The sequence below is a fragment of the Sander vitreus genome, chromosome 14 (assembly GCF_031162955.1).
Source record: "Sander vitreus isolate 19-12246 chromosome 14, sanVit1, whole genome shotgun sequence".
Classification (NCBI taxonomy): domain Eukaryota; kingdom Metazoa; phylum Chordata; class Actinopteri; order Perciformes; family Percidae; genus Sander; species Sander vitreus.
In genome coordinates this window covers 28,924,044-28,950,721 of record NC_135868.1, presented here as the reverse complement: position 1 = coordinate 28,950,721, position 26,678 = coordinate 28,924,044, and the positions used below count along the sequence as shown (strand labels likewise).

The 26,678-nt window shown below is 40.3% G+C and overlaps 1 protein-coding gene across 3 annotated transcripts in view; it reads right to left on the bottom strand.

Moving 5' to 3' along the window:
* septin7a (septin 7a) overlaps positions 1–25,889 on the bottom strand; it is a 48,469-nt gene extending 22,580 nt beyond the window's left edge. The window contains exons 1-4 of one of the 3 annotated variants that reach the window (XM_078266919.1): positions 25,721–25,889; positions 25,613–25,614; positions 17,459–17,561; positions 9,553–9,659 (exon numbers count right to left, since the gene is read on the bottom strand). In XM_078266919.1, the coding sequence (XP_078123045.1) occupies positions 9,553–9,659; positions 17,459–17,561; positions 25,613–25,614; positions 25,721–25,775 (267 nt within the window). In that variant the 5' untranslated portion in view covers positions 25,776–25,889. Of the gene's footprint in view, positions 1–9,552; positions 9,660–17,458; positions 17,573–25,612; positions 25,615–25,720 lie in introns of those variants that run through there. The other 2 variants (XM_078266918.1, XM_078266917.1) reach the window with 2 other exon arrangements.
* Positions 25,890–26,678: the final 789 nt, after the last annotated feature.

Sequence of the window (26,678 nt, the reverse complement as noted above, 5' to 3'; positions counted from 1 at the left end):
TACTGTTTATTGATGATGTTTAATTATTTTACAATACAGTCAATTCCCTTATGCTATTTATGCTTAAAAGCCATTTATCTCCACACTTGATTGCTTGGTGGAGGTTGTGTGAGAGCAAGAGGCATGGAACAAATTAAAAAACAAAAAGGTTCAAACGTTGGCAGCCTAAAAATGGCAACATGACGTTTTAAATCTGCCCACTGCACGCAGTATTCTGCAGCCTGTGATACTTCATGCCAAATACTAGTTTATATTTTACTCTTTATTTCCAATTTAATTCCTGTTTTCAGAAAAGTTGATTTTCCACCAGTGAAGAGACACGGCTTGCGTCTGGTTGAGTTTCTGGCAAATTAACGTTAAGTTTGGGAGCTAACGTGATTTCCAACTGGGCCCCAACTCTTCCCGGTTACTGAAGACATGTGTTTTCTGATGTAGGGACATTAGTTCATACAGTCTAAAAAATACCAAATTCAGAAGGATGACACTGATCCTGGAGCTGTGGGGAAAACTGCTCAGTCAGGAACTGGTCAACTGTTGTCCTCGGGTCAAATGTGACCCATTTTCAAAAAAAATTTATATCAGAAATATGCGTTTCTTAACAACCAAATTGCCCCAAAATAACATGGATGCCATCCATGTTCTTTGCAGGTAAGATTAATGATTACTTCCATTGAATTTTGGTTGTTTTATTTGATTTCATGGCATTTGAAATTTTTTTTTAAAGTGATGGTTCAGAGTAACTAGCTACTGCTACCGGCAGTAAGAGTGCTTAGGGTCATCTACAAATTACAACACCGAAAAGAGATACAACAAAAATATTTATTAATTTAATGATTAAATAAGGTAGTATCTCCAAACTTACCTCAATTATAACTTGTCTCCTGCTAGTTGTACTACAGCACTTACTTTTAAAAAATAAGTTAAATTAATAAATATTTTTGGTGTTATATTTGTTTGTTCGGTGTTGTAATTTGTAGACGTCCCTAAGCACTAGTCTTACTGCCCGGTAGCAGTAGCAGCAGAGAGCAGAAGCTAGCAGGCAAGTGATATTTAAATAAACTCCTGGTGTACTTACAAACTTTCCAATCCATCGTTTTATGAGTACATAACCTATTTGTACTACTGTAGAAGTTTGGTATCATTTCGGGCATTATTAGTGGGGTAATTTACGAGATACAAACCTGGATCCATTAGTGTCTGCACTAAGCTAACTAGCTGATAACGCTACCTCGACCAACGTTATAACAAGGGAAAAAAGCTTATGGGGGGGTTGTTTGGCTCGAGGTCATGGCGCAAAGGACTGAAATTACTCCGAACCATCACTTTAAATGGTTTCAAAACAGCATCCTGACCAAACGTTGACATAAACCAGTCTGTGATTCACTCAACATCCTCTGATCTGAACTATTCCATTAGTCAAAATAATTCATATCTGCTTTTTTTCAAACTCAAAAATGAGGTATAATGTCATTTTATTGACCATGAATTTAAAAAAAAAAAAGTGTTGAAAAGAGGGACAAAAAAAGTTTTAAAAAGCGCCAAAAGCTTAAAAAAGTTCATGGACTACGGTGAAGACAACACAAGGGTTATATCATATTTTAAAAGGGACTCAAGACACCAAATTGAAAAGACATGAAATATCAAATATTGTTTCTAAGGAAACAGGAACATTGACCTCAGCTGGCTACTTCTTTACTTATTCAATGTACTTAAACAAATACCGCACACAAAACAGACCAGAACTAAAAACAGCTCTGCAAACCCATTAACTACAGTGAACCCAAACTATTTCTGCAACCACTGAGCATAAAGTCTAAGACGTGTGCAGAGCGTTGGGACAGCTGGAAGCAAGGAGGAAGACGAGCGCTGCAGTTGAAGACCGCGGTGAACAAAGCTGCCTCTGAACGCAGCAGAAAGGCCACAAGGGCTGGGCTTTGAACAGCGTGGGGTCGAGACACAACTCGTGATCAGCAGATGAACTTTGATTTAATCCGCAGATCTGAACCAGACATTGTCTCTTATCATAGACGCAGAGCGAGTGATGAGAAACACTCGGAACGACGGAGGTCGAGCCAGGTCCACACAGCAGCTAGTAGCCAAACATTGACATTACAACACTCCCTCAAATACATACTCAAGGGCTTTCCCTACAGTTATAAGGCTTAGACACAGCACCTAAGCTGCTTTGGACAGCATTACATTTAATTATTGTAAAAATCAATGTGAGCATCAAAACTAACTAAATTACTTAATTAAATGACTCAGATCTAATGATTGTAGTTGGCCCCCAGTGGGCTTTTTTTATAGCCAGTTTTGTCTTTAATTATCTGCTTTTCCAATGTTTAGACACAGATATGGTAATAATAATGGTCCAAAATGATGTGAAACAAAACACAAAACATTTTCTTGAGAAAGCATCCCTAAACCCCCCCCACCAAATGTGTTTCCAACAAACCTAGAGAAAACACTGTACTCCATGTGTAACCTTTGACACCAGTCCAGCTCTGAACATAAATCTTTCTGTTGAGGTGTCGACTTGAGACACAAATAATGAGTGCCATGAAGAGTTTGTGTAGCAGAGTTGTCAAATATTTAAAGATAGCAGCTCAGTTTCCCTGAGGGGTCGGCCACATTTGAGTTCAACCTCAGCTTGAATGAGCCGATACCTTACACTTAAGTAGCACCACAGAACGCCCGCGGTGTGCTCAGTGACTGGGGCTGGGCTGCACTCTCACCACGTCGGTAACACTGCAAAACCAGCTTCTCACAGCTCAGCAAAACTCCTCAAACAAGGACAAGTGAGTCAAATATGGAGATACAATGTCTCTTCCCGACTGCGACGATGTCATATATTGCAATATAAAATGTATATACAATGATAGGAGACTTTATATATTGGCCACTCCTAGAATTAATGCCTATGCAGACCTTTATTTAAATTTTTTACAGAGGACATTTTGAGATGCACAGGATGGCTCGGATATTTGTGTGTCTCAATTAGGTCTGCGCAATAAATAGTTTTTTTTAATCATCATCATCGCAATATTAACGGGCGCAATAAACACATCGTGACAGGGCTGCGACATATCGCGAATGACACATTTTTGTGTGAAAGAAAGAAAATATCTGTAGAAAACTGCACTTTAAAATGTAACTGTCATTCTTTTGTTAGCGTTGCCTTTTATATTCGTTTCAATGTTCAAATCTGTTCAATGAAAGAATGTTGAAATTTATTTCCTTTCGTTTGTTTTAAATTCAACAATTTGTTGTATTTTAGCAGAACACTGAAAGCAGCAAAAAGGCAGAACTGAGAACACTTTAATATCTGTTTATGTATCGCAAGTAATATTGTAATCATGATATTCAACCTTACCGCATATTTTCCTCGTATCGTGCAGCCCTAGTCTCAATAAGCCATGCCAGTGAGCAGAATGGACAATACCAGCGGCCCTTTAGTGTTTGCTCCAACTGTTGTCATTCACAATCCGTCACACAGACCGCTGCAGCTCAAGATCCCCCAGCAAAGCTTTTAAAACAACAACGGCGGCTCCTAAAGAGGTTAGCGTAGATGCTGCGACAGCATCAGTTATTTCGCAAGAGTTCATCCAATCACCTGCCAGGTATTCTTTTTGAAAGTGCCTTCCTTTCTCCAAATAGTTTCCAATGACGGCTTCTCAGATGGTTCTGTGTAACAAACCATATGGCGCGTCAGGTTAACAACTTGTGGGAAAAACGGTTTAAAAACAACTGTTAATTTGGATGAAGGTTTACAAGTAGGGCTGCACCATATGAGAAAAAAAAATATCTAATTTGCGATTATTTTGACTGATATTGCAATTTTGATATGATTCACAGTATTGGAGGGAATGATAATTTTTTTATCATTATTGTCATTTTCATTTAAACATTTTAATGTTGTCCCAGAGTCCAAAATGATCACCATCTACTAGGCGAATGCTGTCATAGTGTGATTTCGATGAAATTGTGATTAATTGTGCAGCCCTGTTTACAAGGCCACAGTGTTTGCTGAGAGACTCTGTCTTTTATATGAAACCATTTACCTCATCAGATTATCTTGTTATTTTAATCTCTAAAATTCCCCTGAAGCAGGAGCATGTGTCTTGATATAAAAAGCAAGGCATGTCTGTGCATTGGCAAGGACAAGACTGAGCTCAGTGCATAAGGCAGTTTGCTGGCTAATCACCAAGCCTCTGCCCTTGTCTGCACTCCAGGCTCACTGAGCCTTATTAACCAGGAACAACAGAGACATCGGCCCTTCTCTATCACCTCCAACAGTTAACACCCATTCTGTCCGCCCGCCTGCTTTTTTCTCTCTCTCTTCTTTTCAATTATGAATTGGAATCTATTACACACAGCAATCCTCTGGGTTTCATAACATTCTTTGGCATGACTTGGGAAAAAAAGTGGCCACAATTATTTGAAATGTAATTAGTTTGTGGTTCCCAGAGAGAGAGAGAGAGAGAGAGAGAGAGAGAGAGAGAGAGAGAGAGAGAGAAAAAGAGTGCTCTATTCTCCATATTTATTATCTTGGAAAGCTTGAGGAGTCCTCCAGCTTTCAGTTTGGTAGTGTAGAGAAGCACACATCATCTAAATCTCATGTAAACCTTTAATAAAAGCTGAGGAGGTGTAATAGGCAGGTAAACTAATTGGAAGCAGCAGTGGGGCGAGGGCCGACAGAGCCCCTCAGTGTGTTGCCAGGGATTAGGAGATTTAGAGCCAAGTAGTAGATCACAAGGAGCAGGTGAAGGGAAGATCCTCGTCACTGTACACTAACACTACAGGAAGAGGACAGGAGAGGGAAGCCTGTTGGAGCTCCTTCACACCAACAGTATCACCTTTCACTCTTTAAAGGGAAGCTCGAGTAAAGCTATGCAGCTGTGAGCTCTATCTGAGGAAACTGCCAAACCCTTCTCCTCTGCGCCGTCGCTGCAAACAGCAACAAAGCCCGAGCATTCAGGGCATAAACCACACGCCTCTCACATTCAGCATTAGTCCTGGCGGCAACTGCATTCCTGGCACAGTCCCGCCTGCAGTTTCAATGTGTGTCATTGCTCGATTTCACATGACAATAACATATAGTGATTTCACAAAAGCGTTAACATTTGCTATTGTAAACACATGCCTGGTGGAAAAAAAATTCTCAGACAGTGAGGAGGGTTACATGCACGCTAATATCCCACTATTATTCCGAAGAGGACAGTATTCCGGATTTAATATGGGTCGCGTAAACAGCATATTCCTAAGGCCAAATTTAGCACTATCCAATTAAGACAAGTGAGATATGCTGGTATTATTCTGGTTTTAGCAGCATTGTTTGTATACAGCGCATTTGGAATATGCATCTCAATTGGGGTTTTTCCACCGCGGTTTGCTACAATTTACGGCAGTTTGCAAGGCTGGGATGGGTGTGCGTGCATACAAGAAAAGTTCAAATCGGAAGGAGAAGCACACCTACGTTCAAACACTAAGTAAGATTTGGATATCAAAAATATCACAACAGCGACCTTTTCAAGAAGGTGGCTGAAGGAATGAGAGAGGGAGCCTGTGTTCGCGAGGTGGAACAAGTCCTCCACGGGTGGGAAGCTGCACGGCTGCACGTAAAAAGGAATATTTATTTTCATTAGCCATGTAAACAGCTTGGTCGGAATATTGTCTTTTTCCAAATAAGGGCAAAAACTGGAATAATGTGTGTATGTAAAAGTGGTTAGTGATGTGCTTTATATTGCTTTGTTGGAAATCAACAGACTTCCTGGGTAGTTAGTGGGACTGGGTATAGTTGGAAAGTAAATGTATCAGAGTCAGAGTTGCTGCTTTCAAATACGGCTGGCAACAAAGACGCTTTGGGTTGCACGGGTGATTCACAAGCTGTTACCAGACCAGACGTTAAAATGAGATTTAAACATGCAGCTAAAGTTGTATGAATGCTTGGTGACCATCAAATACATCTAGGCATTACAATTACTAAAATACTTCAGTTTAGACTGGGGGAGAACGATCTGGGGGGGGGGTTTCAAATGGTGCTACAGACTGAAAGAGAAGACCGTGTTTGAGTCGCACCTATCAAGAGACAAAGGTAACCTGGGGACAAAATGAATATTTAAAACACTACATCTTAACCAGGGCATCGCAAAGTGGTGACAAGTCAGAGGAGGCTCTCTATTGACCATGGATCCAACTAGGGCCTGCGTGGAGTAATAATCTGTCATTGGAGGGTCATGCTGTCGTCATATAACTAAGAGAAAGCTTCTCGTCTTGGAATAAGGAGGGGCAGTTTACTGTATACACAGTCGCGTGCCTGGTTTTATCATGACACCATCACAGGAAGTTGTCCGTTTGTTTGGGGTTTGTGCAGTACATACTTTAATGGAGGTGTACGAGATCTACTATCATTGTGACACGGTAAATATAGCGGCATTAAGCACCCTTCTTAGATCTAATCGAATCCTTTTTAATAAAGGCATCTGGAGCTCTGAGGGCAACTGTGCATTTTTGTATGCCATTTCCAATATATGTCTAAACATATGGCCTCTTTTCAAACATTAGACACCTGTCAGTTAGAGTCAACCACCTGTGATATGATGGGGTTTGTTTGGTTATCAATACTACATTGGTTGTCTATGGGAAACCCATAATCTGAATTCCTGTAAGATCAGATTTATGAATAAGTATAACGATTAATTCAAGTGTGAATACCGTTTCATTGACTGATGGAAAACACTGACTAGCTGCAGCATTATAGTACAGTTGCATTTACAGATAGTCAATATCTCAATATATAACATTTCTCAATATGTGCTTTTGAAAATACTATAAAATAGATTTTAAACTGTAAGCCTAATGGCTAGGAGTTAGAGAAGAGATATCCTCCTTTAGCAAACGCAGAGGCTTGGCTTATAGTCATCATCCGTAGGATTTTGGTCCTAGGGTTACTTGTGGTAATAGCGAGTGTGTTTTAATAGGAAAATTTGTTGGGAACGATACATGCCCACTGGGAGCAATAACCACTCCTTGAACAGCTACTCTGTCTGGAATGCAACAGAAGAAGAGCAACTGGAGTATAGTTGTATATGGAGTACTACTGGGGTATGTTTTCAGCACAGTCACAAACTGCAGGCTGAGAGGTTAGCTAGGCTGTTTTTATTTGCTTTTCACTCTAACCTTTTTTTCTCCATTTACCAGCTTATGGTAGAGTCCATACATGTCTGAACTGGGCATGCCATATAGTGTTATAGTGCTTCAGAATACTACTTCAGGTAGCTGATGGCTACCCATGCCATCAGCTGAATGTTGTCTTCTGCGTTGCAAGGAATGTGTCCATGCACCGCCATTCATCATCTTCCAGTACATACATACAGTACATCTACAGTATATAATGAAAATCTTTTAAGATTAGGGTTTTAAATCTACCCATATAAAAAACAGCTATGAGATGCTGGCTCCTCAAGAAAGCCCCCAACAACAACCCCCTTTTATTGGAAATTGAAGTCTATTTCGGTTCACAATCAATTATGGCAATGACAATAAGGCAATAAGACATATCTAAATATATACAAATATAAAATATACATACAGTACATGCCTACCCCTCTTACAATATACATCGTCTTTGAAATGTAGAGCTAACATTAATGTTTACACTCGAGCCTCGTGGAGCAGAAGAAGTAAATATATTGTGTTTACAGAGATGTTTGTATCCAATCAAGCATAGCCACTGGCCATCTCAGCTAGACTAAACTCATGACTGGCACAGACATGCCTTTCCATTAAGCTGTATACAGCTTACATGTTACAGACACATGCACTTGAACTCCCTCACCCCTTTGGTATGCACGTATTATACAGTATACCAGCTTTCCCTTTCTGCAGTATACCGTTTCAGAATAAATCACAGTAAAGTGATTCAAGAACTAAACTTCCCCTTATCCTTCCACCTGTTACTTACAGCTTTTCTTATTCACATGATGCAGCCTGATTGTAGCACAACCTCATTCATTCATTCACAGCCCACACACACACCCACAAACCGACAGTATCAATCAATAAGGTAGCTTTCGTCTTCATATCACATCTATCTGCTGTTACTTACTCTAGTATTTTCTTATTTCCAACAGCAGGTTGAAGGATGTTTTATTCAGTCATTATTGATCAGTTATTACTTAAACGGAATTTACTGAGACAATTTTGGCAAACACAATTATACTATGGAATTTTAACATCAATAGACCTCTAGTTTTTGGTCAGACAATTGGTATTACATATCAGTAACACTGATTTTCAGCTTTCATTCTCACCCATTCGTAGTGCAAGAAAGTATCCTGGTTCCATATGGAGAGTTTAATAGATAAATTATGACATGACTGATTATAATAATGAATCATTCCAGACAAAATGTAATCTGGCCATCAAATTGCAAACCAACCAATCCATTTTTTAGATTCAGCACATTATTACGAAATGTTTTTTTTTTTCTCCATTCTGCTTCTTTTAACAATAACAAGTTTATTTCTGGGCATTTTTTTCCCACTGGCTGTATATTTGACATTAACGGTCTTTCAATTAGCATTTTAATGCATCTTTTCATCACAAAGTCTTTGTCAGAGGACAGAGCCAGTTATGCGCTTGGCTGTCGCTTTGGTCTGCATGAGCTGACATCTAAACAGAAGAGGCAGGATGTTAATGACACATTGTGTCTGTATTTGTGAGATGTCACGTAATGTCACATTTATTCACTGATATAATGTTGACCACTTTGAGTCTCCACAGTTTAAAACCACATGGAATGTTTGAAAATGTGATAGGCCATTCCTAGTTTTGTGAACATGGGTTGTACATGCTTGCAACGCTAGGTGAATTTCTTTTTTCACTGTCAAAGGATCCGCTCTAGGAATTCCATTTAGATGAAATCATCAAAAGTTTTCAGTCTTTAGTTTCAAGTCTGCAGATCATGACGGCGTACACAGGAGTACCTCAGTCCTGTTTTGCGGTAGATTTTGTGTAAAACGTTCAACAAGACTATAAATAAATACTTATTTATGTCATCAAAAAGAAAAAAAGAAAACTAGAGTTATGTCATCAATGTTGACATTAAATAGGTTAATGTAGGGAACTCTTCCAACTGTAGAACCCAACGATCCAAATTCCATTGGCAAACAAATTATCTCTGTTAAAGCAGATAAACCGGTTTTACTAAGACAAACACATTCTCATACAAACAAACAAGACAAGATCTCATAGAGCAACTATTTAGTCGATGGCTGCAATGCTAAGAGACAGTGAAAAAGAAAGGTTGGGGGTTACAGCAGCTTCAGGCTTGGACACTTAGGCCAGTGTCAGGGTGACGAGAACCTATCATGTTTCAAATAACAGACAAACCTGTGGCCCAACGTTTATGGGATTGGAATTCCATTAGTGGCTGCGTCACACCAACGTGAAAGGATAGACCACAGTGAACAAAGAAAAGTACCAATTTGCCAACGGTTGAAATGACTGGAGAAGAAAGGTGTTGACTATTTCTGAAAAGACATGTTTTACCTGTACAGTTTTTTTAATTCTATGCGAAGGACCCGGGTATTCAGGGGAGTACAGGTCTGTCAGAAAGAGAGAGTTGATCAGCGTCGACTTCCCCAGGCCAGATTCCCCTGGAAGACAAAGACAGAGCCAGAGTGAGTGGGTGGGAGTGAACTCCAGAGATGCATTTCACACAATACTTGTTTTCTGATCCTCCTTTTCATGCCAGACTGAGGCACACAATCCCCAGATGTTTATCAACCCCATTTCTTATGCAATCTTTCACTTTTTGACATTCTTTACGTGTTTCAGAGACTTTTTTCAGTACAGGAAATGGCTCCTTTTAACAATCCTTGTTCTAAACAGGCAAGCGTTAACACGAGACGAAGGAAGAGACAGACAGAGTGGAAGTTCTGTCCTCCCAAATTCATTTCCCGTCTGCATTTTTAGGAATCTAATGAGAGAGAATCACGGGGAGGGAGGAGAAGGAAGATTTTAAACCACCAGTCATAATGAATTTTCACTCTAAGAAAGGAGTACAAACTGAAATCGAAAGCACAGATTCCATACCAGTGTACTCAAAGAAATCCTACGGCACAAGAACCAATCAGACAACTGACACTTTCTTTACTTTTATTACCCCATAACAATGAGTTTCAAAGGTTTAATGGCAGCTTAATCTTCTTATGCAGGTCCAATCTTTGATTCTAATATACACTTTAAACATTTGAGATTAAAAGATCTTTAACATTGCTAGGTGACAGATCATTTACCGTGGAAAGTAGTTTTTTTTCAACCTTATTTTCTTTTTCCTTTCATATCAGCTACAAAAACATTTTACCCACCAACTCCAGTTTAACAATTTCTAAGGCAGGGTCTCTAAACGCTAGGGCTGGGCAATATGTACCAAAAAGTCATGGGCCTTATTTTAACGATCTAAGCGCACGGCATTAAGCGTCTGGCGCTGGTGCGTTCAGGGCGTGTACGAATCCACTTTTGCTAGTTGAACGGCGGAAAAAAGGGTCCGTGCGCCGGGCGCATGGTTCAAAAGGGTTGTACTTAGTGTCTTCATTAATCAGAGGTGTGTTTTGGGGTAACATGCAATAAACCAATCAGAGATCATCTCCCATTCCCTTTAAAAGCCAGGCATGTTTGGACCTTGGAGCATTGCTGTTATGATGGAGGATTTGCTAAGCAGGAAGGAGATATTTTCAGGATAACAAACAGATCAGTTTGCTCATGCATGAAGTGATCATATCATAATACTATTTCACATTGTAATATTTTTTATCTTTTGCATGTTTGTTTGTAACAAGCATAGTGTGTCGCTGTGCACGAGCCTTATAATAACAATGAAATGCTGCGTCACTGACTTTAGACCAGGTTTTTGTTGGTCAACGGCGCGATCACCTTCCGCTGCCTCAAGATAGCAATACTCCCAGGAATGCACCTGAACACACCTCCCTGTAGGACCAGCACGCCCATGGGCGTAAGGTTTGACCATGTCCTGGATGTAAGCTGGGCCTGATCACAGTTTTATTAAAACTGATCAAAATAAAATGCCAAGACAGGGTTTCCTTCCCTGTTTGAAAAAAAAACAGCTATAACAGCTGCAACACACATAAATGAAAATGTACCTAAAATAAATAGCCTATATTAAACAATAACAGGCCTATCTCTGAGAATGGTCCTTCAGCTGTTTACAACAACAATAACTGAGTTTTTGGAGCTAAAATATTCACAAAAATGTCTGCAAGAACCTAGAGGGACTGACTGTGGTAATTTAATACCACCAAAAGTGTGGCTGTTAAGATTGAGGTGAGTGGAGGGCAACAAGGAGCTGCTGAACAAAAGCTTCAGTGTGCGAGGAGAGGCAGTCATAACCCGGCCTGGCACTGCAGCCAAAAAGCTGCTTCTGACCTTTACAAGTGGCCAGGGCCAACATGGGCCACCGCTGCCAGCAACACAGCCACTCCACACTTCATGAATAGGGAGGACGGCGAGATGAAGAAAGCATCACACAAAAGGATCCTTCACTCGACACACTCGGAGTCATAAATAGTGTAGAGCCACATTTATCTTGCAATCTCAACAGATATGCTTCAGCGATTATAGCTAGTCTATGATGACACATGCAGGGCCACTGTAAACATTTCTTCAAGGCTGAAAGGGAATGGAGAACTCATATGCACTGAAGGCTGATGGGTACCAGGGGGAGGCTGTGGTCTTGTGCAAACTGTGGGTAAAATGCATGCGATAAAAATGTCAGCTTGAATAAGGTAAGCTAAGAGCTGACAAGAACAGCAGGGTCAAGGAGACGCAGTTAGATCCAGGTCCAAGTCTCGGGCCCAGTGTGTGAAGAGGGAAGACGAGGAGCTCTGGTTACAGAAGAACCAAACCCATCAAACTCAGAGTTATGATGGTGGGGGTTGTGGTGGGTTTAGTGAAGATGCCATGAATCCACCACTAAACTGAACCATTATACAGAAATGTGATCAGAGGAGAATTGTCTTTGACTTACTGAAAAATACACACCAGCCCTTCTGCTCTGAGTCACACTGAAGCAATATATGACCCTGTGCCCAGCTTAACACTGGTTTATAATAATCAGCAGTCTGAGTGAGTGCAAACTGTCATAAAAAAAGCAAATAGCCAGTAGTTAGAATGAAGAAAATACAGAACTGGATACTTCCGTGAGTACACTTACATGTAGTACTGTAGGGATAAACAGATTATCGGCGCTGGCACCGTTTTGTGGCAGTTTGCAGATTATCTGTGTTGGTATTTGATTTGCCTGATAACCGATAAAGTTAATTAATTAAAAAGTGCGCTACTACAGCTCTGTGTCTGTCCCTCTGCTTCAGTTTCACTCACCACTGAGTCGGACTTAATGTCCCCCCAAAACACTAACACTGTTACTGGGTATTATGTTCAAAGTCTCTAATTTCATAAATAATTGCTTAAAGCATGTAACAGTATGTAACATTCCAAAATCTTAATTTTGACCTAAAGATTTTCATATTCACTGTAATTGCATATCGGTTCCAAATATCAGTTATCGGTTTCATTAACTACTAATAATCGGTACCGGCCCTGAAAAAAAAACAGTATCGGTCGACCCCTAGTGCACTGTGTGCATTATGTACTCACTTGGGTAGTGTGTAAATTTCAACTCTTCTTCTTCTTCAGTTTAATGGTAAATTGCAGGGGGGGAGCGTTACCGCCACCTATTGTCGCCCAACATACTATATACCGGCTTGTTTTCTTATTATCTGACTGCAGTATAATGGTACTTATTGGAAAAAAAACATGTATACATTACATTTGTGTAGTTCGGTTTCCACCGTTTCAATCGCTACGGCTGCAGCTTCCTCGCCCGCCATATTCACAATTTGACAATACGTTGGTGGTGCTGTAGCTACCGCTACGTAGCAAAGACGGCGACCGTTGAAGGCAAGTAGTGTGCAGCGTTTCACACTCAACGTCTTGCCTGCTTTGAGTGCAGCGTCCGGGTACTCCGTAGTGCACTGCTGCTGGCCATACGTCGTTAGAGTATACGCACTATGTACTCGCAAAAGCAAGTGTAAGTACAGTGCAAATTAGAGACACAGCATAGGTATGTCACATTTTGAAGTAGGGCAAAGAAATGTGTCACAATTAAGGGAGTGATTCCTTGTGTCTTGGATGTGATTTAGGGAGCCAATCATGTTTAAATTGAGCACTATGAAATATGTTTTTAAATGAAATATAGTTTCATTAAATTCCTCCATGCCATCATATTGCATAGGGTAAATAAATAAGCCATTGGCTGTCACTCATTACAGCCAGACACTAACCATAGACACTGGACTGTCCTGCAGTTATTACAGTCTATTACAGACATGTGATCTATGGAAGGAGAGTTCAGTTCAGCTTTATGGGAAATTTAATCTGCAGTTGGCGGTTCAAAAAAATGTGCTGTGCTGCTACTTCTTTTTTTAAATTGTAGGTTTACTGCTGAAACTTGCAGATAGATAGCAGGTTATGCTGTATAGTTAGTTCAATTGTTCAAACTACAACTTTTAGTAAGGCTGTTTCAGAATTAGAATTGTCTAATCTATGAGTCAAATCTTTATCTCCGGTTCGGACCGATACTTTAAGTATGCAACCCAGACTAAACTTCTATACCAGCCTGTGTGTTAGGGGGAAAAAAATGAGAATCACGATTATTTAACACACTCACTGACTTTTGGAAAGATGTTGCGTTCTTTGAACTACAAAAACGGTGAAACAGTTCGACAGTGAAAACACCTAGAACTGTCAAATTTCCCTTAATACTTTTCCCATTTGAACTTTTTTTTTCCCATTCAGAACAAGACAAAATAAGAGTTTATCTGCAAAACGTAACGTGCAAAATAATTGTTTTTCTCGATTACTGTTTTTGTGATCATTAGGAGCCAAAATCGTAATCACGATTAATTACACAGGCCTACTATGTGTCAAGTCTACCGTTTAACCTTTACTTTAGTGCTTTTTTTCCTGACATTTAATCATCATAAGTGATGTGAAAACATCAGATTTCCACCTTTGAAATCATTGAACAGTCTTCCAAATTAGAATTCAGTGACAACCACAGGTTGTGGAGCACCTCTCCTGCATGGCTAACAGCACTGTCAGCAAAGGAGACATCACACTGTTGGACAACAGCAGAGAACGCGCTGCCAGAGACTGCTCTGATAAAAGAACAGGTCAGCTGAGCTCACTGGCATTCAGCACCAGACCTGAGAGTTTCCAACAGCGGAAAACCAAGGTGAAGACACAGGGCGTGCATTGCACACTGCTCTGCCCTCCTTTTCCATCACTATTTCCATTACAGTTGGGTTGTCCAGTCCATTTTTAAACAAGACTACCTTTGAAAAACTGCTAGTATATGGGTTTGTTCAGAGTATAATGACAGACCAAAAACTTTCAACATAAGGTTTGAATTGGAGGCTCCTCAGTTGATGATTTGACTCTAATTATTAAGATCAGATGTCATTACAATTAAGTTTTAGGACATTTTTAGGACATCAATTAGTTAAATAAAAATAAATACTAATTTTCTACAAATAGCATAAGGACACAGCAGAAGACTGTTAAAGGAGCTATTGTACAGAAAGTGAATTGGACTTGTTATATGCCCAGTGTACTACCGAGGGCTTACTTAACTGCTATATGGGTCTTTTGCATCACTCAGTAGAAATGCAGTGTGTATTGTCCACCAATGGGCGGAATGGAGGCTCCTTGCCATTACATAGTTTCATTAAAATTCTCCATGCCAGTGTATTGCACAGGGATAAATAAAGAAACAACTCACTGTCACTCGTTGCAGCAAGGCACCAGAGGAAGATCACTCTCACTCTGCAAGCCCGCCAAGCCGAAACCCGCTGGCTCACTGCTCGGCTTGCACAGCAGCCAACACACTTCCTTTAAAGGAAATTTCCAGCAGCTGTGTAAACCATGGGGGTTTATTCAAAAGGCACTTACCACTGCATACAAGAGGCTGGTGGAGGGGAAGCAGGAAAAGTTTGGCTTGTGAGAGGGAGCCCGCGTTAGGTTAATTCATTTGATAGGGCTTCCAAGACACTGGGCTAATAATGTGCAGGTGAAATGAAAAGTGGCCTGTTCGTTTGTGAAGGGGAAATTCTGTACGTTCGACATTATCGCTTGAAAGCAGTCATCTTCTCTTCACCACTCTGTGTTTATGAATGGGACTTTCCCTTTAAAAGGGTTAGGAGACAGTAAAAGTTTAACAAGTCTAGAGCATAACAAAAGTGTTGCACATTTATCTGTTGGCAGAGCCATCAATTTCCTCCCGTCTGTGTCAGATTTTGTCTCCCTCTCCAAAAAGCCCCTCTTTGTTAATGTGATGGTATTCTTACCAAAATGGATACAACAGAACTCATTCAACTCTCTGTCAACCAGGACAAAACACAATGAGCTCTTCAAGGTCAGTTCCTGCCAATGTGCAAATCACTGCCAAATATTGACTTTGACCAACAAATGCCACTGGCCCACTTTGACTTGTCTGCTAACAATAGCTATCCCCCCACTACATATACATTCAAAAATATATACTGGGTTATAAACAGGGTCTCAACCGTGGCTCTCCCATCATGGGTCAGACATTTGATTCCCATTGCATTTCCAAAAACAAAATTGTACTTTCGCTTTCATTTATCTAGATATTTTCCGATAAAAAGGGGGAAAAGAGAAGTCATATGAGCGCTAACAGTAAAAGTTCAGTTCAGATTCTATTGTTGTTTGCACTAATAACTGTTCTCAAGTTGCAGTGCTTTACTTGGATTTTTAGTTTCGCAATTGTTTTATTTGGAACTTATCATCGGAATCCTGAAGATCCGCCTGTGGGTTACAACAGCACAGAGAGAGAGTTCTGCATGAGACAGGGACGGTGTATTGGCATGGCTCTACCGTGGAAACACATTGGAACCGGCTAAAGTATCACCCAAAAGCCGTATTTTGTATTTTCAATTTCATAGCATAAGAGATACTTTTCAGTTGTATAGCTTATTGTGACCTGCTGCTTTTGGGGAAGTGTTAAGTGCAGCGTAATACAGGAGTGTTCAAAATGTTCCGCATTTTTATAATGACATTAGTTTACCAAAGTTGCCAGTAGGAATCATGTCTCAGTTTAGGACTGTTTCTCTTTGTCATTTGCACTACTTTCTGTTTTAAAATAAATTAAAAGAAACGTATTGTTATGCATTTGTTTCCCTCCAAACCTTGTAGTTTATGTTATATAATGGGTGGGCATTGGGTGCGTACCAGTTGTGTAAGTGGTATACGCCCATAATGAAAACACCAAAAAAATTTATTCATTCCTGGAGTGTTCATACTTTCCTGAGGGTGTAAGCAGCCTGGTTTCCACCATATTTATTGTCCTTTTAATGTCTTGTAATGTCTAATGAAGTAAGCACTAAAATATAGTGAAAACAAGTCAGCTGTTTGTAAAATAAATTGCCTTACTTCACAAATGTCTCTGAAATATGTCTAAAAATCCCATCATATCCCATAAATTCCTCAGTTGGTGTTTTAGAACACTCCCATCACCCCCAGAAAATTAAGGAAAAGACTACTTCATCTACTTCCAGCATGACAAGCACTTGCCTTTGCCAATTACCCTGCTATTCTAATGATATGCTGCAAACAAAATTGCCACATAACAGCCTCTTTCCTGAGAGTGCACAGCACGGGGAAGGGGGGACTACAGGGCATGCCTTACATGAACAAAGTCAGAAGGGAGGAGGGTAATCTCATTGCCATGGAGACGGGTTCTTTAGCCCTGGAGGCAGGTAAAGGTTGTGAACTCGAAGGGACAGGATGCGACGTCATGCAGGAATTCAGAGCAGCTTCCTGCTCAGGTACCTCTGGATAACAGCGGAGAAAGGAAGGGCTGTTTGAGTGTGTCTCCCGTTGAATCAGCTGCTCAGGCTTTTGACTTTGGCTGCGTGAATGGAATGACAGGAAAACCTCCTCCCACCACGCAATCCAAGAGACACAACCGCACACATGCAGCAGTAGTGGGCTGCCTGTACTGCTGAATGGCATATTTTTGTTTTAAATATGGTTTGCCAGACTCTTGTTTTACGTGCAACTTATCCTCCTCAACTGAAACCGTCTCTAATGCGTTTGGGCGGCCAGCTGCTATCGCGTTCAGCTGGGACGTTTCTGTGAAACTCAATACTGCTCGACACATGAGCACGTACAGTAGGAGCTACAAGTTCTAACACGGACACAGATCTACTGTATGTAGATGTAGCAACATCTTTTAAGACCTTTGAGGAACCGTAACTCTCGTAGCAGTGTTTGTTAATATCTGATGAATGCCTGATTGTGTCAAAGACTGAGGAGAAACAAGGGTGTAATAGAGTGCTACAAGAGGATTACTCACCCACAACCATGAGTGTGAACTCGAAACCTCTCTTCACAGATTTTCTGTAAACTTGGTTGGGAAGATTTGCAAAGCCCACATAGCCCTCCAGGTTCTTCTGTAGCTGTGGACCAAAAAGAAACAACTCATTTATTTGAGCCGCGAGTGTGTCTACATACAAATGACTCTATTCTAAAGCTAAAAAGAATTGCAATTGGCTAACACTTAATAGGTTTAAATGCACATAATATTCTGGTTTTTGCCCTTATTCCGACTAAGCTGTTTCCATGGCTAATGAAAGTGAATATTCCACTAATATTCCTGTTTACATGTAGCCGTGCAAAATAGGATTTTTTCTGAACATTTTTTCCACCGGTGGCGGACTTGTTCGACCTCCTCCCTCTTTAATTCTTTCAACCAGCTTCTTGAAAGGGTTGGTGTCGCAATGTTTGCTCATATCCAAAAACCTGTTGGTATCCAAGTCTTTCATAATGTTTAAAAGTAGCTGTGTTTCTCCTTCTTTTCTTTCGGCCATGCATGTCTACCGCAGCCCTGCAAACTGTTGGCTGGATGGTTTGTGTACAACAACCACAGCAATGCACAGAGCTAACCGTAAGCCGTAAACAGGCGGTAAACTGCAGTAAAAACCCTGATTGAGACGCATATTCCGAATGTGCCGTGTATATGTCTAAAGAATGCCTCTTAAACCTGAATAATACCGGCAAATCCCACGTGTCTTATTTGGAAATTCGTAATATAAATTTGTCATATCCAAACAGAATGTGCTGTTTACATGACCTGTATCAAATTCTGAATATTGTCATATTCGGAATAATAGTGGAATACTGGTGTGCATGTAAACTTACTCAGTGATTTTTTTTATGAGCCAACTTAACTACAATCTAGAGGCCCTGAAAAATGATGAGAAATAAGGAGAGTACTTACAGCTGGGTGTGAGAGCAGACAGGTTTGCAAGATGACAAAAAAAATGATATGGGAAGGCAGCGGTCCATGAGGCAGGTCCATGAGGCAGGAAAAAAACAGAGAGAAAAGAACCGGAGAAAGTAATTAGTCACACAACTATTATCAGGGAATATCAATCAAGCTCATTGAGTTACTGTAGGAACAATGGAAACACTTCAAAAAAGGCTGGGTTAAAATAACAGTAGCACAGTAAACACAGATGTACTATGAATCTGGAGAACAGGTCTCAGTCTTTATTTGCCAGTTAACGAACATGAAACATCCTACAATATAGGGTGTTTCTTAAATATTACAGCAGCAACTATAGAGGCTCAGTAATGAAATGATATGTTGACACATTCTGCTTTGCAAGGACAGAAGTTAGTAAGTTGACGTGTGTTAAACTAGTGTTTCCCCCAGCTGTTCATAACAGAGGCAAGCCACCATCGCTGTATTCATGACCACCTCTACTAACATCAGAAGAGAGTCATACACATTTATACATTCAAACATGAAAGCAGGTAAAGGAGCAAAGGCTATTCCTGTAACCCGATGGCAAAAAAGACAAACTATATATATTTTAGCTGTACACATTTTTTATTTATTTTTTTATTTTTTAACTTTGCTGTGTTTAAATTTGTAATTCTTATTTCAATAACAGTTTTCTTGTGAAATACTGGATAGTTGGTACCTCCTTGGGTTGCTCAAACAATATCGAAAATTGAGAGGGGACGATCATTCACTGGCATGCATAGACATCAGCAACCAGTAATAATGGATCACAACTAGAGGTATCTTAGCTTTAATGGGTCACAAGCCAAACAAGTTGTTACCCAGACCAGTGGCTCCCAAAGTGGGGTCGTTGAGGGGGTTCCAGGGTGACCCCAAAAAAAAAAAAAAAAAAGGGAATACTTAATTGTCACTCTAATTCCATCCATAAGTTACCCAATGACAGTATGTATGACTATTTTAGGCATGGGTCTCATACACTTTCTGTTATTACACATCTGGAACAACATCTTATAAAATGGGGGTCTATGGTCTAATTTGTGTCAATTTAGGGGTCCTTGATGTATATATAAAAAAAAAAAAAAAATTAAAAAATAGAAGTTTGGAAGTCTGACACTGTGGGCTCCCTCTAAGACAGACAAAACTGGTATTGGCGTAAGAAAATCTAATATGAGCCGCGCTCTTGCTGCAATTTCAGAAAAAGGGGGAATTTTTTCCAGGTGGGATATTTTAGAAGCAAAAAGGTCCAATCACTACCACTAACAATTACGGGTGGGACAAAATATTGATACAGCAATATATCGTTGTCCTTCTTCGTGCGATGCGATAATTGATACGCTGGCGCCAAATATTGATATTTCAATGACTAAAATAAGACGCTCTAAATAGATTTCCCTGCTCCCAGGGTTGCTACTTCAAGGCTCAACACATGAATGAGGGAAACTTGAACATAAGTTAACTTAGGGCTGGGCGATATGGAGAAAATCAAATATCCCGATATTTTTGACCAAATACCTCGATATGGATATTGTAGGGTTGACAATTGGTGCTTTCACAAAATATTTACAAAATGGATATAATGACTAAGTGGGTGAAGGAAAATAATACAACAGCTAGAACAGTTTGGTAAGGTCAGAAAATCACATAACGTTACTTTAATGTAGCCTTTAAAACCAGGAAAAGACGATACTGGGGTGATATTGCGATATCCAAAATTATGAGACGATATCTAGCCTCATATATCGATATCGATGTAATATAAAATATATTGTATAGAGTGAGGAAAGTCTCAAGTCTTGCAATCACCAGCAGGACATACATTTGCCATAACCCCATGTGCTGCACCGCCACACTAACCACATCAGCTACCCAAGATTCTGGTGGAAACTCTTAAAAACACTGCGAAGGACAAGAGTCTGAGTGGAAAGCTTCCGTGAACGTCATTACAACTGTTAGCACATCACATTACTACAGTACTCAACAAAGTCGGACCTACAGTAGAGCAACTGTACAATATCATCAAGAAGTTATTACCCCTGTGTTTATAGGAGCGGCCCCCAGTTAATGTTAGCATTTAAGAAGATGCATCCTTCACTTGAGACACACACACACACACACACACACACACACACACACACACACACACACACACCTGGGCCCTCTCCCCACTGCTTCCTGTGTTGGAGACAGTTGACGAACAGCAGAGCAGTCAAACATTCAGCAAATGGCTGCAAACATAACCTCAGCCCTCAGTACACAAAGGCATTAGGTCAAAACTCCTGGCATATTGCATTGAAAATGATTTCTCTGGTTAATACTGTGTGCTTTCACATAACGGGCGGGAAATACCTTTTAAAATATGTTGTCTAAAGCACATTACCAATAACATGTCATTCAAAATATAGGGCTGGGCGATATGGAGAAAATCAAATATCACGATATGTTTGGCCAAATACCTCGATATTGCGACGATATTGTAGGGTTGACAATTGACAAAAATGAGATTCTTTAATAAATAACCATCAATAACATGGATATAATGACTAAGTGGGTAAAGGCAACAGTCTGTAAGTTCAGAAAATGACATCACTTTACATTAATGCAGCCTTTAAAACCAGGAAAAGACAACACTTATGTCATATTACGATATCCAAAATCTAAGACAATATCTAGACTCATATGGATATAATATTGATACACTGCCCAGCCCTATCATAATATAATAAACTGGTAATCAAATGCTGTCAGTGTGTATATTTTTTCGTAAAAATTATTTTTTAAATGTAGTCTGAAATAGGTCATGGCGTGGTATTGCGCGATCAAACTGGCCGGCTCTTCACTTCCTGGTCCCGCCTACAACCATGGGAAAAGAGCCGTCGGTGACATGGCGAGTCATGTGACACCACGCAACCGTTTAAATTGGTATCGCGTCAGAGACTCCTTCGCTGCATCTCATGTCGCTTAAGTTGCCTCCTCGAGTTCTCCACTTGCCTCCCTTCCTTGCAAGGAAATCATGGGAGGAGAGAGGCAACGAGCAAATGTGGTTGAGAGGGACGAGACCTCCTTTCCTCTGAAAAGTCACATGAATTGGTCAGCTGTTTGGGCAACTCCTCGCATATAGCTCCTCGATGCTCGCTCCTCGGGGGCAGAAATAAGAGCTTTGAGACGGCCTTAACCGAGGAGGAACAGCACAACGCCCAGTTCAGCCGAGGACCGAGGAGTCGAGGAGCTATCAGATAAGGCCCGTGAGCCAGTGTGACTCTTCACGGATCAGGATGCAATCTTTTAGAGCGACATCAGATTCTGGTTGCAATCACGCGTTTGGAAACTCGCACAGTGAAAACAAGAAGACAAACGTTACAGCAGACGATGTTGGATTTCCATCGGTGGTATGCTGAGAAAGATATAGACCAAATGGGGCTGTAATAAAATATTTTTGGTGCATGCAAATTTAAATGCATGTACGCAGAAAAAAAGCACATCGAGCCCTGACATATGTGACACAAAACGCATCAGCAGCGACTGTGCTGCTATTGTCTGATGCTTTGTGGGTAAGGTGCTATAATCTACAGAGAGGTGTCACGAAACACTGAGCTAGGTCGCAATTTCTCAGCCAAACTGTAACCACACATGCACACACTACTTACTTCAGAAAATAGTAGGCTGAATTTGGGTCTGTTTGTGCATCAACTTTCAGTTACAGGCAGACATTACTCACTATTCCTACTTATTGTTTTACGGTCACAGAAAACGAAAACTGAGGCAACTTTTCGTGGTAATTACAGTTGTTCTACACAAAGTCAATGTAAAAAGTAAGTAGGGGGGGGCAGCACTCTTTAAATAGTTAAGATATTATTGTCAAATGGTGGAACAAGTGCCATTCTCTAAAACAGAACCGACATCTGTGTCTTCAGCTTAAGCTCCAGGCCAGTGTCACTGACAAATGAAATCACTGCGACAATAAGTGATATGCACGGTGCATTTTGCTGTTCTAAACTACAGGAAACAATGCGGTGAGCCTCCAGGAAGCTGGGGTTACAAAGAGGTCCAACTCATCCAGAGGCAGGGCTCTGAGCACTGAAACAGCAGAGAGAGGATACCAATGCTTTCTGACAAAACCCCTTCCCACGACCTTAGCAAAGCTCAGACATATCGTGCATCATCCCACACTATTATTCTTCCAAGCTGCTCTGTTGATACCACTTGGCTCCATTCACACTGCGTCTGAAAAAAGTCCCAAATTAGATTTTTCGTCTCACACAGGAAATAAACAGAGTTTCAGAGACGGGAGAGTTTACAGACAACTCCTGTTTAATGTCTAATGGCAAATTTAAGCTCAGCTGTTTTACATTTTACCTCATTTCAATAGCCCTGAATTCAACAACAGGGAACTTCAACTCTATGGCAAAACAGACAGCGGAAGGGGAGGGACATCCAGCATGTCTGTTGAGCCAAAATACTGATGTGATGAATGTTACTTTTCATCTAGTAGGACTAGTTGTGGCTTATTATCAGCTCTGTATGACAAACATAGGGAGTGTAGTCTGAACAAAGCTAGCTGTATGCCAGTGGGCATCATGTCTTACATAAATAATGTTAGATGCATCTGCCAGTAGAACAAGCGCGACATACCACTAAAAAATAACACATGACACTAAAAGTAGAGGGGAACTATCAGTGCAGTCATATCTGAAAGTGGAACACAAGTGACAATTTGAAAACTATTCAATAGTAGACTGTTTCAGATCGTGAAGCATGTTGATTAAAACATTCCCATTCACCTAGAGTTCAGCCTAAGTGCAACCCTGAACCAACTGCCCACATTTCTGTCTGCCGTGCACCTTTAAATCACATGTTATCACTGTGCGGCTTCATGCTAACTCAGCAGCATCACACGCAATATGCATTCTCCCTTCACATGTGCAGTGAATCCCATGACTGCATGCCATTAACCATGTTTTGATTATTCCACTGGGGTACGTGTATTTGTCTATGATATATAAAAAAAAGTGTTATATATCCTGTTGATATTGTTATGGCAGTCTGCATACTACATGCTAAATAATACAACATGTTACCAATAACCATTTGGTCATTGTTTCAGTCGCACAATAAATTAATGAAATTATTCATATGATAGGCATCTAGGCTACATATTTACAACACAATGCATCCCGAGGTGATGTCTCATTTTGTGATTTTCAGAATATAATCTCTATAAAATCAGCATATTTCAATGCACACATTACTGAAGCTGACAGCATTGCATTGACAATTTAATCTCTATTCGAAAGTCTGTATAGAAAGACAGCCTAACTCTCTTCTGATTCTTCTTTTCGATCCCGGTTCTTACTGATTCCGATTCTTTGAGGGGTGAAGTTGAATTGGGTCACATGCTTATTTCACAGATAAGATGAACATTTTATTTTGATTTAATGGTGATTTACAGTTTCACAGGGCCTCTTCAACGTAAAATAAAGCCCCAAGAGCTCCGCTTACTGTGCTCCATGGCTGCAACACAATAAGCGCCTGGAAGTACGGTGGCTGCTACGGAAACCAAATTAAATTAACAAAAACCAAATAACAAAAATTTGGTTTTGAATCCGGCCATCGGTTCCAAATTTCTTTGAATTGAATTTTCGAAACGGTACCAAGTTGGAACCGGTTCTCGACACCCAATCCTACCCGTGGTGTGATCCCAGACATACAAACCTGAAAAAGGCCATCTCACTGCATATAGAGAAAGGATAATAATGTATCCTCCATTGATGACTTTAGAAATAATCAGGCTCTATTACACTAACACCTGAACAAACTGAGAGCACCCTCATACACAGCTCTGTCATCACAGACGTCCCCCTGGTATTTGACTGTCACGCCATCTGACATTCTCTTTCTGTCTGGCTAAATGCCTGACCTGCCTATCTGTGCTATGTCATTGTCACTATGCAAACAGCACAGACAATGTGTCACTTGGCTTGGCAATTTACCACCAACTTTAGTCCCATTGTAGTCTTAGATGTTTAATCACTGCATGTACCTGTACTTCCTCTTCTTTTATAAATGGCAAGTTAAACTACAACAACTGTATGGTTGTGTGACTTTGTAATGAATACACCACATCCAATCAGATTTGAATATTGTGAGTCAGACTGCAGTGGGATGACCAGGCACGTAACATCAAAACATGTCGCAATATAATAACTAGTCTGTCAACTAACCACACATTTAACAGGATCACGGATGAAATAAATGACGTTATGGTGCATGTGGATACATGCAAGTGCTAAATTGAGAATGATTCCTGTGGCTATGAATGGAGACGATCTAGTAACGTAACGTTCACTGACATCACATTGTGACTCAGCTGACAAGTTTTAGGCTTTCAGTAACGTTACTACAGACAGACCTGTTTGACCACCTGGGAGGACAACACTCACCTATGCAACGTTAGCTAACATTCCTCACGCTATCCAATCGTATCGCTGGTAAACAACGTTAAAAGTCTAACGTTAAACCTAAATACTGGTGGTGGGTTTCACTGCAACAGCAGAAAGTTCTCTTCTCTTGTAATGAGCCGGCTTGACTACGTAGCTAACGTTACTCACAACAATAACAGGAAATGCCAGGCTAACGTAGTTATAAACCAACTAACGTCACGGCACTATTAACATTAATAACGTGCAATACTAAATGTTATTTAGAGAGCCAAACTCCATTCATACATTTGAAGATAGGAACGTATACTACAACGTTTAACCTTACTGCTACAACTTAGTCATTCTAGCACTCATTAAGAGCTAGTTCTAAATTCAGCACAACTTCATTGTTTTCACTCCAATACAAATTCTAAATCTGAAATCTTAAGGATTGCCATTTTCAAGTTACACCATAATACAGCGTGGTGGCCCGTTAGCGCCCAGCCTAAACGGGGTTAACTAACGTTAGTTAGCCTTACCTAAAACAAAATTACCGGAAGACTATAATTTCCCGATGTGTGTAACTTTAAGTTAACGTTAGCTAACTACGCTGCGCGAAAAAGCAATGAGACATTAAATTCAGATTTTTACATGAAGTTTGTTGTGACATTCTCCTATGAGAGTAGTTACCCGGGGCTAGGCTAACGTTAAACACGGAACGACTAACGTTAACGTTATTCCCGAGCGGGTTCCTTAATGGCCAAGCATTTCGCTTCGCTTATACAGCTAGCTAGAAACTGTTGGCTAAACAAAAGCCGACTCTGTTAAGAGTTAGACTTGAGTCAACTTTACACACGGACGAGGAAATGTTTAAAAATCTGAGAAAACTCACCCATTATTCCGCCGTTCCCGTCTGCTTTACTAACCAATACTTCTCCGCTTGACATAGCCTCTCACAAACTCAACTCAGAAGCACCCAACTACAGCTAAAGTAGTAGTAGTTTTACCGACTGTTGCACCTAGTGAGATCGAGTGAGATACGCACATTATTGGACGTAATGGCATCATGTGAATAACGCAAGAACGTCAAAGCAAAATGCGTACGCTCTCCTTGGTGAATACCGACTGCGATGCATCGCGAGATTTGGATAGAACTAGAACCAAATATTACTTACAATTATGTCGTCATACTACAGTTACTTATAATAGCCTACTTATAGGCCTACTTATAATATTAACTAGGAAAACACCAACTAAATTCAACTGGTATGTGATGAAAATAGACTTGCAAAAGACTGGGAAATGTCTACAGCTGCCTCTGAAAATAACTAATAAAGGTATTAAAATAGCACATAGCCCAAATTCACATCAACACTCACCACATAATCTATACAAATACACAGTGATTACTGCTGAAAGAGTGTTCAGCTCTAAAAGAGTGCAAAACACTCCTGTCTCTTGGGAAATGAGACAGTCAACAGTGCCATCTAGAGGGTATTCATTTCCTTTCATTCATTCATCCTTGTGTTGCTTTTTTTGGAAAGATCTCCCTATGGGAAACATCCTTAATCTCAATGGAACTAACCTTTTAACTCTATTAGCAGTGACAGCGAGAGTCAAAAAAATGGTTTATGAAGTCATTGTGTGCTGGCCTTTGCACAGTAAAAAAGAACAACTGTGTGCAGAGCAGCTTGTATTGTGAGAAGCAAGACTCGATCAACTGTTCCAATAGGGATAACAGTCTCTTAGAAGACATTCATGGTGTTTCACTTGTTTGAGGGACACAGTTATTGTTATTGTGTTTGATGTAGCCTACAAGTTAAATCATTAGGATAAACCCATTGAGGTGA